Below are 12946 nucleotides of genomic sequence, written 5' to 3' on the forward strand. Positions count from 1 at the left end.
ATCGCACGTAAATAATATTGTATAAATGATTTAGAATCCTCGAGAAAGGGCTTGATTGTTCTATCAGGATAATGCCTGTGCGATCCAAGCGTCCTTGGTCCGAAATGCTGCTCAATTCGACTTGGGACTCCTCGGAACCCACACATGAAGCACATCCACCAGAGAGCCCTACAGAACTGCCAGCTCGACATATGCACGACTCGTATTCACAAATTGATCTCCCATTCGCTTCATCTCCTCAACTCCTTGAACAATACGTGAATGCTTGGGGAGGCATTCGCACCGGCAAGCTTATGGAGCATCTTGATTCACTCGCTGGATCTATCGCATACAAGCACATGCTTGGACCCACAGCTCAAACTGTGGGAAAGGTCAAGGAGCGTGGCTTCTACATCGTGACCGCAGCTGTTGATAGGTAACAAGTCCCTTGTACATTAAAATGCAAGGATTTCATCTAGGCTTTAAGATTGGATATGCTTGCCAATCTCTATCCAGTACGTGATCTCCGCCTGAGCGGACACGTCATATACACAGGTCGCAGTTCCATGGAAATTGCGGTAAAGATGGATGCGATAGAAGAAGGTGGGAAAGAAAGCCTCGTTATGCTTGGTTAGAGCCTTCTTTAAATTTCGTTCTCTCGACGTGGTTTTAAAGTCTATTACCAGGTCGGTTTTCTATGGTCTGCCGAGATGCTGTAACGCACAAGGCTCGTCCAGTAAATCCAGTCGTTGCCTCTACTCCAGAAGAAAAAGCTTTATTGGCTATCGGAGAAGGTAAAAATATGTTCATGCTCTTTTCTCGTATATTGACAATTGTTAGCCCATAAGAGCCGAAAGACATTCCTCTCGCAGCGCTCACTTTCACGTGTTCCACCATCGTTCGAAGAGGCACAAGCGTTACATAACCTCTATCTCAGCAGTTTGCAACAAGGCGACAACTCAAATTCTAGGATAGTTGAGAAGGTACCAATGGAGGAAACGAAGTTAGAGAAAACCCTCCTGATGTTTCCGCAAGAACGCAAGTTAGTATAACAATTTCATAATGTGAATCCTCGTTACTAAAGACTATACGGCAGTGTTCATCAGAAAGTATTTGGAGGTGAGACTCCTCGTCCAACTTATTGACATTTTGCATCTGTGACGATGCATTCATCAAACTGCAAGGTTACCTGATGCGACTGGCATACGAGGTATGCGTTGTCTCGAACTTTTCATAATACATATCGATATTTTTGTAATTCCTTGTTCCTAGCTTGGGTTCACGACTGCCTCCCTATTTGCACGAAAGCGTCACCTTCGTTTTCTTTCACTCGACGGAATTTGGTTCGAACGCCCCGTATCAATAGGATCAATCCTCCGTCTCACCGCTCAGGTAACGCATACAAGCACTGAGGAATTTCCCGCAGTAGTGGTATGTCCTATACGAAATATTTCACCATCCATCACCTTGCCCACTAGATATATGGTAGCACGTATTCGTAAAAGCGGACGTCATCGATGTGAAGACCGGTACCGAACAGCATACGAATGACTTCAAGTTTACGTGGGGTGAGCCTGATCCGAATAGCGAGCCGCTACATCGGATGGTTGTTCCGCAGACTTACGCAGGTGAATTATTTATATAATTTGATTATTATTTCCTGGAAAAATTATCAATACTCTGTGTCTTCTCATAGAATCGATGGCTTGGATTGAAGGACGTCGAGCAGTGGAATATGGAGCACAGATCCGTGGATTGAGGAGCGCATGGTGAACGGCTTGTCTTCTGGGAGATTCAACAAAGAAAATCAGACATGTAGGGGCGGAAATTATACATACCTTCTTGTACATGAAAACGTTTGATATAATGAGTTTGAAGGCTGGAGGACAAGGAAGCTAAATCTGAATGACTCGAGTGAGACTATGGCACGTGATGAGTATTTACCTGCAACCAGCCAAGGGGCCAAGAATTGTCGTCTCTGCACTCCTTGCCTCCTAATGCCACCACAGTTTCTAGACCTAACCGACGACATTCTTTTGGCTGTGTTAGAAAACTCGCAAGTGAAGGATATATTATCAACTCGTCAAGTAAGAGTCACCAAATAAAATATTGGTGTCACTGCATACCTAATCCGTCCAGACATGCAGACGGCTGAACGACCTCACTCGGGTCCGATCTGTCTGGCTGAATGCATGCAACGACTTTGTACTTGACCGGGGACTACCATTCCCTTACAAGCACTTGGATGATCTTGGTGTTAGCGAGCTGGAATGGCGTACACGACGCGCGGTGTCACTCACAGAAGCATGGGCCTCTCCGAATTGTCGACCACGTCGAGCAATCTCCTTCATGGGCGGTCCATCCAGCTGTCTACAAAGCGTGCACTTCGTACTTCGGAGAGATCATGAATGGATTATAACTCAATCTGAAGGCATATGGCCCATGATAACGTGTTGGGACTTGAATCGCGTCGAGTATGACGCTCTAAAGCAAGTCGGACGTTGGTATTGCGAGGGCGCGAGTATTGGACATATTGTCGTTGATAATAACATCATAAGCGATGCTTCTCTTGCTGTGTCGATAGACGAATATTGCGTGGAGTAAGTGATTAAAGCAAGTCCACCCTTGCTGCTCCAAGCTTATCCTGCACTAGGAACCAATACATCAGGATTCTGAAAATCCGACCAATGAATGACAGGCATGATGTGTCATTTGAGACTTTGAAATGTATAGACACGGATTTTAGCCCGGTCTCACTGGATGGCGATATCCTTGTCACTAGCGACGACTATTCTAAAATTCATATCCTGAACTGGCGAACGGATGAGCATGCAATACTCAAAAGTACAGAGGATCTAGACGAAGTTATCCAAGTAAGCAAAACGTAGATCATATTTCTTGCATTTACAGCCTAACACTATTCTTTTAAAGCACAATAAATGCCTTCAAGTCCTTTTTGCACACGAAAGTATTTTTGTAGCTCGCTCGTGTTCCGTCGAGCTCTTTCCGAAGGTCACCTGGCATGCCGCCGGTGATACTGCACAACCATTGACTCCCTTACAAACATGTTCATTTGGATGGATCGACGGCATCGCAATGGCACCACTATCAGTATACATCCCTCAGTATCAATATCCACCAATAGTGATACTAGTACGAGCTGAACAAGGAGATCCATGGGAGTCAGACATCCATTCGATCAAATATTGCATCGTCTCTCCCGATCCCGCCTACTTTTTACCAGGCTCTTCTAAAGACTCGGCAATTCCATATTGCTTCCCTCCAGTTCTTCTCTCTACCCTAGCAGCTAAGCGCGACTTCATGCATTGTCCCACACTCGCTCTCGGATCTGCCGGAACATCAATGTGGTTGGGCTCGAGTATCGGACGAGGCGGAGCGCAAGTATTACGATCGATGATATGGCAAGGCCCGATTGCAGATCTGATGAAACCAGAAGAAGTCCGTTCTAGAAACTTGTTATCGAGTATCGAGAGTGGAGGTGCGACGTGGAATTTGATGGATTACGTCGAACATCGAGGATGCATTGCGCTTGGGGCAGTAGATGGTTCTGTAAAGGTGTTGTACATGGTAGACTGATACCCTTTTTGTAACACGGATAGACCAGACCAGGTGTTTCTATTAAGATAGTGCAATGTTAATTAAATTGTTTCGCAACTTGATATTTCGGCGACCATATAAATACACAGAATACACAAGATACAAATACAGTTTCTCGGAATAGAAATGATCGACATAATTTAGAAATCCACAGTAACGGCTAGTTCAGGAAAGAGTGAAAATTGAAGGAGTGAATAATTCGTGTAGTGGCCCTGTTTCGTTGTAATCGGGCGATAACAATACCATCCTACGTGTATACTCTCAAAGCATTGAATTGGAAGTAAGCATTAACGAATGCAGAAGGATTGTTGTTGACGTAATCTGCTCGCGTGTCAGCACCTTAATCACACGACTATGAGAGTTGAACTCACCGACACAAGTCGAGGGGCAACCGGAAGCCGCATACACGGACGAGGCGCCAGCCCAGTCTCCACCTGAATTGGATCAGTGATGAAGCAGGCGGTGATAAATTAGATTGGCACAACTTACAGAAAGTTAAGTTAATAATAATGTTGTTCGGAGCAAACGCGGAGTTTATGTTGCAGCCGTTGCTGCTCGGGAAGTTCGCGACAGGAGTTCCCTAATTATGTTAATGATGAATTTAGTATGTATTGCTATGCATTAGGTACGATCCTTTCGGGATGGACCGAGATGCTTACCCAGTTTCCTGTGTTAATGGTTGAAGCACCGTTCCTCACGTCGCTCGGGACTGAGCCATCGTTGCGAGGCCAGAAGTACACATTGATGTGAGAACTAATGCGAATGATAGGAGCTCATTAATTTAACTCCAATCGAAATGGCGTCTGATCCATACCTAGTTCTTTCCATTGCGTACCAGCCACCGCCATTACTGTCAAATGGCGGGCCATAGCTGTTGGCCTTATTTACTTTCACGCCGCAACCCGCATTAGAGTTGTCGAACGAGTTACAGTCAGTGCCAGCTGTCGCCCTGGTTCCAGCTAAATTAGCACGATGGCAGGCGCGTCAAGTTGTCAGCTTACCCAGTTTGCACTTGACCAGACATTGTGCATCCTCGATAACAAGGAATCAGTAAATACAACACAAGCACGAGGTGCTTGACATACCAGGCCCAGTATGCAACGTAGCTTGGTTCGGACTGACATCATTCACTCCTTCGACGATGTCCACCTCACCCTAAATTGGGTCTATGATATATAGTAACTCATGTGTTTGAAATTTAACGACGTACACCATATGGCCAGTTATTTCCAACTTCCCAAACTGCGGGCCATGTCCTATTTCGCAAATGTCATAAGTCAAATGCCACCGGAACGGAATATCCACATACCCGCATCCACGTGGCATATGGACGATATCAAATCTGTTCCAAAAATATCGATATAAACGTGCAGTTAGCGGGTTGTGTCTTAGCTATTAGATGAAACCGAACGCCAAACGTAGCAACAGGATTATACTTACACCGCAACGTGTGTAGAGTATTGCTTATTTGACTGAATGCGGACTGAGTCGCGACCAGGCCCACTGGCGCTAAGGGTCTTCTTGTGATCACCACGTATGATAAATGTGTTCGAGGTGGCAAAGGTGAGGTTTTCAGCCAACGCAGTAGACTGGTCGACATAGTTCCTGCAAGGCCAAAACCGTGTTAGTTCATGCATCATACATCGGCATGGACAAAGAAGAGACCGACACGCGACCATGAGTTGGATCAGATATTGCCTGGTGCGTGAACTCCGAGAGGAATTTTGTGCCGACAATATTATCCGACAACGAGTACGTCGCAGCACGAGCAGCGCCGATGCACGTCGAGAAAAGAACGAACTTTACAAGAGAAAGAAACATTTCAAGAAAAGAGAGCAAGAGGAATTGCGGGAGGAGAGCTACCTAGGAGCCTGTAGCATAACCACTGTCTTGACTTCATTTTATACCGTTGGCAACAATGCTGGCACTCTTTTCCATAAATGTTCATACTGCTTAGTAGCGCTTTGGTAATAGGAGCTCGCTACCAGATCGCGGAGGCGATAAGTTACGGTGGACTGATGTAGCGGATTGACCAATGAATTTCTGAGTGTCCCTCCTATGAATGCGGCGCTTCGGGAGCAGCGGTCGGAAATCCGGGGAGTGCTATGGTTGCGCAGTGCACCTGAAAAGCAACCTTAAAATTTCAATTCGACGATCTGACACTGACAGAAATAGGTCAAGCAACCTCCGATTGCAAATTGTTAGGCTTCTTCCATACCAAAAGTAAGACGTGTCAATCTGATTCCATTCACGATTTCAACAGAACTCAGAGCGAAAAAGACATGCGCACATCTCCATTTCCGGGTGTTTCACTGCGGGAGTTGCTTGGAAAAGAAAGCTTAGCGGTGCGCTGCGCTGCGCTCCCGCTTAATGCTTAGTTTCAGGAGGAGCCGAGCTCAGAATGGCCGCCATCACGAGCGAAACCGGGTTCATTCTGACCCAGAGAAGCCATACCGAAGGCGGTTCCGCAGTAGCAACTTTTCCCTATCGGTTAACGAAGAATTGCTTCTGACAAAGTTCTGCCAAAGAAAGGAAGCCTGACAGCGTGCAGGAACAGCCATTAGGATTATGGATTTCGACGCACGTTGAAGTAGAGTCAAAACGACGAAGATCGAGAACCAGGAAACACATGAGGGGTCTTGGCACCGACAGCGAAGCAGAGGCGGAACTAAAGAGCTGACTGATCATGAGGGCCACGAATAGGAGCAACAATTGAGGTCGACGTGGCGGTGAGGGTCTCTTTCCTGGTCATCCGGATTATGAGCGCCATGAATGCCGTCATACGCCAGCTCATGGAGGTACCGGAATCACTTGGAGCGGCTGTCGATGGCAAGGAGAAAACCCTGCCATATCAATCGGGCCTACCGACATACAAGAAGTGAAAGAGTGCGAGCCATACAAAAGTAGCAATTCACTTCGGAAATTCCACGTCAATATGTGCCGCCGCACTAATGTTTCAACCGATTGTAGAATGCATGCAATTACATGGCGTCGCAAATAGGAGTTAACGGGCTTCCTAGGTAACGAGTATCGTGGCGAGAGAAGTCTACTTCGGATCTTGAGGTAGCGTACAGTATCCGATACAATGACTTCGCAGGGTTTTCGAAGCAACACGGTTTACGCTAGGGAGGCAGTTGAACTTCTAAGCAAGCGTCGCATGAACCCTTGGAGATAAATAATAGTAAATAATACTTACTCGTGATCGTGTGAATAAATTCAATTTCGAATAAACATCAATGTTTTCCTCGTGAGACAGGTTGAAAGTTGCTGTGCTGGATTCATGCACGACAGGCCATTAATATCGTAATTTCCCGCAGTCCCAAGCACTAATTGCTGCCTTCTGCCCATATATCTACTGATAATCTACAGTACTTAAGTATGTCGGCGTACACGTGTGAAGGCCCAGGCCCGTTAAGCGTGTCTGAATCTTATGTGCAAGGTATTTTATTCTTCCATGCACCAGCAGGGGTGCATACTCATGGAGGTTCGTGGTGAGCAAATATTTCTAATTTTGTCCCTCATCTCATTCTTTAATGCTTTCATGCTCGTTTCCTCAGGTTTTGTCACCATTATTTACGTAGACTGTATTGACCTAGAACTACTTAGTCCTACCCGGACATGGTACTGTACCCACCTTCAACAGAACCATCTACAACCGCTGGCGGGCCGACTCTCCGATGACATGAAGCATCTGTTTCTTTGTGATATTTGAATTGAAGCAACATCAACAAGACTTACTTTCAATTCATTCCTATGTGGCCCTTCAATTAGGAAATCTCACGCATCAAGTGATAGATCTCTTCGCAATTCACATTTTCGGGGATCATATATCCGTATATTCTGCCTATTCACTTTATTGGGTAGTGCTATCCGACAATTTTGCGTCAGAGACTCATGACTCCTATCAAACGCACGCTATGCCTGGATGATCTCAACTTTCCGGAGAGTATTCAAACAGTATCAAAATGATTTTACACTACAATACATTGACGCAGTTAATGCTGTCCGGGAGAGATGCAGAGGCTTCAGCATGTGATAAGTTCATACTCAATGCTCCATATGCACTCAAATGTCTTATTAAAAGGCACGGTAACTTCATATTGGAACTACAAGTAAGAAAGATCAGCAACGCCATCAGCTGACAACACATTGTCTTAAGCTCACTAGGTGGCAAGTCAACTTCCTCAGGGTTTAAGTACCATGCCCCTTGAACGCACAGAGCATCAGCTCAGCCCGAACAACAAGGTAAATTATAAAAAGAGGTATAATACTAACGGTCACCAGTCATGTATTTCTCATTATGCGTCGACCCATCGCCGAGCCAATAGAGCCGGTTTGGTTTCCCTGATCCGGGAATGGAGTCAAGGATTTCGTAATTATAGTCCTCCCATCGAGGATACCTGAATGTCTTCATAGCATGGAGACAGGAACCTGTGGATTCATTAGTTCATTAGATCTAAGACTCATCGTGCAAGACTTTGAGTATAATGGATTACCTGGCCATACACCAACGTTACGATTTTCTACTTTTCCCTGTTTGTACCACGACCTACAGCCATCGCTGAATGACGTCTGCATAGTAAAGCTGAATGGTTACTAATCTCCAGACCAGGAGTTCCTCAACTTACTGTCTCGATGTACGCCTGCAAGTGGTTATAGTTGAAATCAATATCATGTAAAGGACTTACAGATAGGAAGGCAACATACCTCCAAGTACTCATCAAAATCCTTGACAGCCTCAAGCTTTGGTTCAATGCTCTTCAAGTACTCACGTTGCATCTTCTGCGCCACTTCTACAATGTAGTTTATCTGATGCTCAATGATAAGGATCATGCTTCCGGTTCCAATGATAGAGTTCGGGCCCATTGACATGAACCAATTTGGAAAGCCGTCTACCGACATGGAGATATACGTCTCCGGATGTGGCGAGAATCGCTCGTTAAGTGTTTTGCCATTGCGTCCGACCACCGTGAATGGGTATTGGTATGATACGTCGAAACCTACATCAGTCGACTAAGAAATGGGAAAATAATGCAAATAAAATGATTTAAGTACCAGTAGCGCAAACGATGACGTCGAGTTCGTGATGTGTTCCATCGACCAGTTCAATTCCAGTTTCTGTTATGCGTTTTATGAGTGTTGGGATGAAATCCGTCTGCATATATGCAGTCAGTGTTACTTATTCATAAAGACAATGATGAGAATTAACATTATCTTCTTGAAGAGCTTCCAGGTAACCTGTGTCAGGCGTTATACGCCTACATGAAACTGAGAAGTCTGGTATGACTAGATAATGATACATTATATGCACTTGCTTTATCAAAGAGACACAGCTTACGGTGGTCAGCAATCCAGGGTTTCTTCTGCAGTCGCGATGTCATGTGCTGCTTGAACGCTTTCTGTGCTTCCTTTTGCATTGCACTATCTTTGATCGTCACGAAGTGCATTGACTATCACTTCGAGTTAGCAGAGCAGCTTTAATAATTATCGTGATCGATTCTACTCACATTCATGAATTGTTCAACTTCACGCCTAAACTGATTGTAGAATTCCATGTCTCTGAGCTTTTCCTTGTCTTCAGGGGTGAAAATGTCTACACCAAGAGTCAGAAACGCAAGCAGATGTCGCATTGGTACGTACGATTATCAGAAGTAGACTGATGTCCCAGAAGCTCAGCTATCCGATCGGAAGCAAATGAGGGACCCAGCCAGGTTTTTCCGCGAACATAATTATAGAGATGTTTTACAAAAGGCCGAAGTCTGGGGACAATTTGTGTCGCCGTCGATCCCTAAACAGAATGAATATTGAACCCAATAGCAAAGGCAAGATGAGATGGCCTACTGATCCAATGACCCCAACTTTCTTGTCCTTCCAATCCGCGACACTACTATGCCACCATCCACTCTCGTCAGTTTCCCATGCTGCAGAATGAATGAGTTTCCCTTTGAAATTCTTGATACCCTCAATGTCAGGCCAAGACCAGCGACTCAGTGATCCCACGGCTGCTAAAACGAAGTCCGCGGTATCTTCGACGATCTCACATTGTTCTTCCTCGTCCTCGGAGGACAGCATTGCCCGACGCAATTTCAGGTGCCATTTCCCTTGCTCTTCGTCGTATTTCGCATGGATAAGCTCATGCCGAAGCTTGATGTACTTCATGAGTTTATATTTCTCCACAGTCTTCTCAATCTCCGCGCGAATTTCCGGGCCAGGTGAATAGAATGCTGTCCAATCGGACTACCTCGGGTGCGTCAGCAAATAATTGTAAAAACGGTGTCTTGCTATTGCACACCTTATCTCCAAATGTCGGCTGATACTGTTAAACGATGGACGCTCAGTACGGTAATTGTGAAGGAACAGACTAATTGCGTACACAGTGAGAAGGAGTGTCACATGCAACGCCCTCGTATACTTGTCAGTCAAACTCTGTGCAGTAAAACACATAATATGCTTACAGGATAGCGGTTTGTAAACCATGTCCCGCCGACGCCGGAATTCTTGTCGTAGATCGTCAAGTCAATGTTCGTCATACGTTGGGTAAACCTGACAATTAATAGAACACTGTAAGAAAGACAATTGGAGTAAAGACATAGTAGTATACAGACCTGATCCCAGCCATGACCCCGCTATGACCAGCACCAATAACAACAACCTTGAAGGGTCTATCGTCATCAATACACAAGGTGCTTAGCTTGAATCTGCCTCTCAATTGAGCCTTCTGGTGAGGACGAAAGCCAGCTTTAGCTAATTGAGGAAGAACATCCTCATCAGGTGTTGTAGGCGGGCTCGGTAGACTATCTGAGGTTGAAGGTGAAGATGGAATACCCAGATCGTCGACCAACATGGAGCCGGGACCAAGTTCATGTTGATTGTTGGGGGAGGAGGTCATGGGGATGGAATTGCTGTCAAAAGGCACGATGGCTGAGGACGGTAGAGAGGACCAGTACTGTGCGGAGATCTTGGGGCTTTACAAACACTGGAGTCAGCTTTATGACAATACTGTCTTTTAAAGCGCACCCTTTTGCTTTGTATGATTTATTCTATTACGGCAATTCGTAATTCTCTCACCCGAAGAGAGGTTGCTTGTACCCTGAAATAAACTTGAGAAGTCTCGAAGGCGCTGACAGAGCCAGGTCATCTGTCCTGAAGTTTCCCACATATTTAGGAAGTGAGAAATGGCTTTGCTCCATTGAGCTGTCCATGTCCGTACAGAGGGTAGACAGGATCTGTGAATGTCAGAATAGGACAAAGAATAACAACATTAGTTACAAATTCGACGTATGTACAGTGCCTGTAGTAAGAACAATTCCATACAGATGTGAGAATGGCCCCCTACTTAGAAAACAGTACGTACGCATGGTGTAGCAACATGTAGGGGTATCATGCCGGGCAATGGAAGGCACGGTGAATGGTCTGTCCGGCCAAAGAAGCGCTCGTCCTCTTGAGATCTGCTGCATGGCAAGCCACCTGTTGTAGTTAGTCATTGTGAAGCTGCCGAATAAATGTTGCACTAAGGCACCATTCAAGCAGGAAGATGGCTCCCAACATGCATATGGTATATCTGGTGAGAGTATCGAGGCAGGCCAGTCAGTTCTACAGTAAGTTATACTAGTAGCTGCTTCCATTCAAAGAGAAACTAGTTAGAATACGGCCGTATAATCGTCTAAGAAGTACGAAGCTATCACTAGCCCCAGGGTATGTGTACATTGACGGTCCGAAAAAACTTCCGAACCGTGGGACATTAATGGAAGAAGGTCTTGTTATGGTATCCTGGTCGCTGGAAAGGCTCATCTAATGCGGAAGTACTACTCACACTGAAGCGATTATAGAAGCAGGAGCATAGCATGAACCATTCAGTACCAGGCTCAACTAAGGGACCACCAGATCATCCGTTTCTCATAATTTGGCTCTAACACACTAAGTAGAAGTTACTGGGCCTTGTTTGCTAATCAGATAACGAGTTTATGTAAGGAATCAGGATGAGAGAGCTACATGTCAATCTTGGTGCAACACTGAATTCAAATTTCTTTACTCTTCCGGCTAGAGTCTGTACAATAGAAAGACACAGTAACCTCATATTAGAACTACAGAATAAAAAAAACATTAATGCAACCATGTCGAGCTATAGAAGCGAGGGCGAGATGAACGGTCAGTCCTGCCAAAAGGAGTGCTTATCCTCTCGAGAATGTCTGCAGAAGATAACCTGCATTATTAGTAATTACTATCTATCTGAAGAGAAGACATTGTATTTATGGACTAATCAAGTACAATGCCTCCTAATCTTCAGCTGGTAGTATCGCACGAACTCGAGAAACTATTAGCAAAGCTTTTGTTGACAGTCACAGGAAGTTGCGCCAGTAGTACACATTGCTGTTTGAAGTGCGTCGGGTTGTGATACAGCTGCATATGCTTTAGAGGAATAAAAAGTTGGAGCAGGCCATGTGGTGTGCATATGATGACTATCTGAAGGCAACTTCCGTACCATAGGGAGCCGTGGAGACTGTCTAATTATGGTATAATGGCTATCCGGAAACGTTTGCCTAAAGCGGGAATATAATAAGCAAAGCGGTGACTGAAGCACAAACGGTACTCAGGAATGTATCTGCGAAAAGAATGACCTGGATTCTGCGTTCCTCGGCGTTATATCCAACTGTACTAGAACTTAGAGGAGATCAAACCACTAGAAGTTGCTGGGCCTTATCTGCGTCAGGAAAAAAGAGCCAGTCATTTTTAATCTTATATGAGTATATAATATGTAAAATATCAATAATATGTAAAACGTCATATACCGCTTTCCCTCGGCTGAAAATGTTATCTAAGATACAATAAGGTTAAATAAGTCAGATTAATATTATGGAAAGTAATAAGAATTATATGTTATTATAATATAAGTGTAAGATAAATACATATTATGAAGATGTATAAGAGCTTATACTGCTTTCCCCAAACTGATAAGATACTATTTTACTTGTCACTTTCTATAAGTCAAATAACATATTATATGACATTATAAGCTATTTACAGTTTTATCTAATATTTTAATTCATTATAATATAATATAAATATATTTGTAGCTAATACATGCAAAAACTACATATTAACAAAAGAGAACTACTTATGCTCAAGACCACACCTCCTCGTGCCTTTCTTCCACTGCTTCGCGAGATCGTCCCAGTATTTACATTCCTCCACAGAAAGCAAACGCGATTGATTTGAGATTGTCTTGGATAGGTCGGCTTGACGTTGACGTTGTGCGACAGGATTGCCTTTCGCGATAACTACAGCCACCACCTCGTTCTTTCGTAAACGACATTCGCGACACAAAGGAGGAATGCATCGCGGGCCGAAC

At 44.6% G+C, this 12946-nt stretch overlaps 5 protein-coding genes across 5 annotated transcripts; 3 read left to right on the forward strand and 2 right to left on the reverse strand.

Moving 5' to 3' along the window:
* Window positions 1–71: 71 nt before the first annotated feature.
* On the forward strand, window positions 72–1752 carry FOMMEDRAFT_132637 (Thioesterase/thiol ester dehydrase-isomerase; the record flags this gene model as incomplete). Its single annotated transcript, XM_007264412.1, has 9 exons — window positions 72–415; window positions 467–609; window positions 666–773; window positions 820–1021; window positions 1076–1098; window positions 1164–1189; window positions 1252–1410; window positions 1469–1607; window positions 1676–1752. 9 exons carry the CDS (start codon window positions 72–74, stop codon window positions 1750–1752), a joined length of 1221 nt encoding a protein of 406 aa, XP_007264474.1.
* A 224-nt stretch (window positions 1753–1976) lies between these two features.
* Window positions 1977–3576, forward strand: FOMMEDRAFT_166534 (uncharacterized protein; the record flags this gene model as incomplete). The annotated part of the gene is made up of 4 exons (XM_007264413.1): window positions 1977–2066; window positions 2119–2579; window positions 2633–2852; window positions 2911–3576. 4 exons carry the CDS (start codon window positions 1977–1979, stop codon window positions 3574–3576), a joined length of 1437 nt encoding a protein of 478 aa, XP_007264475.1.
* Window positions 3577–3844: 268 nt separating this feature from the next.
* On the reverse strand, window positions 3845–5418 carry FOMMEDRAFT_80223 (glycoside hydrolase family 16 protein; the record flags this gene model as incomplete). The annotated part of the gene is made up of 10 exons (XM_007264414.1): window positions 3845–3921; window positions 3969–4031; window positions 4087–4177; window positions 4257–4350; window positions 4412–4556; window positions 4659–4752; window positions 4808–4853; window positions 4907–4939; window positions 5038–5202; window positions 5267–5418. 10 exons carry the CDS (start codon window positions 5416–5418, stop codon window positions 3845–3847), a joined length of 960 nt encoding a protein of 319 aa, XP_007264476.1.
* A 237-nt stretch (window positions 5419–5655) lies between these two features.
* FOMMEDRAFT_153765 (uncharacterized protein) lies at window positions 5656–6479 on the forward strand (the record flags this gene model as incomplete). Its single annotated transcript, XM_007264415.1, has 5 exons — window positions 5656–5713; window positions 5773–5797; window positions 5861–5942; window positions 5982–6024; window positions 6301–6479. The coding sequence occupies 5 exons, from the start codon at window positions 5656–5658 to the stop codon at window positions 6477–6479; spliced, it is 387 nt and encodes a 128-aa protein (XP_007264477.1).
* Window positions 6480–7573: 1094 nt separating this feature from the next.
* Window positions 7574–11277, reverse strand: FOMMEDRAFT_145525 (flavin-binding monooxygenase; the record flags this gene model as incomplete). Its single annotated transcript, XM_007264416.1, has 17 exons — window positions 10952–11277; window positions 10615–10888; window positions 10203–10562; window positions 10053–10140; window positions 9890–9913; window positions 9439–9834; window positions 9238–9385; window positions 9105–9190; window positions 8936–9047; window positions 8807–8883; window positions 8653–8752; window positions 8305–8597; window positions 8226–8240; window positions 8094–8169; window positions 7873–8028; window positions 7762–7803; window positions 7574–7620 (listed from the first exon to the last, which is right to left on the reverse strand). The coding sequence occupies exons 3-17, from the start codon at window positions 10484–10486 to the stop codon at window positions 7574–7576; spliced, it is 1944 nt and encodes a 647-aa protein (XP_007264478.1). The 5' UTR covers window positions 10487–10562; window positions 10615–10888; window positions 10952–11277.
* Between the last annotated feature and the right edge of the window lie 1669 nt (window positions 11278–12946).

Source organism: Fomitiporia mediterranea (genome assembly GCF_000271605.1).
Source record: "Fomitiporia mediterranea MF3/22 unplaced genomic scaffold FOMMEscaffold_4, whole genome shotgun sequence".
Taxonomy (NCBI): domain Eukaryota; kingdom Fungi; phylum Basidiomycota; class Agaricomycetes; order Hymenochaetales; family Hymenochaetaceae; genus Fomitiporia; species Fomitiporia mediterranea.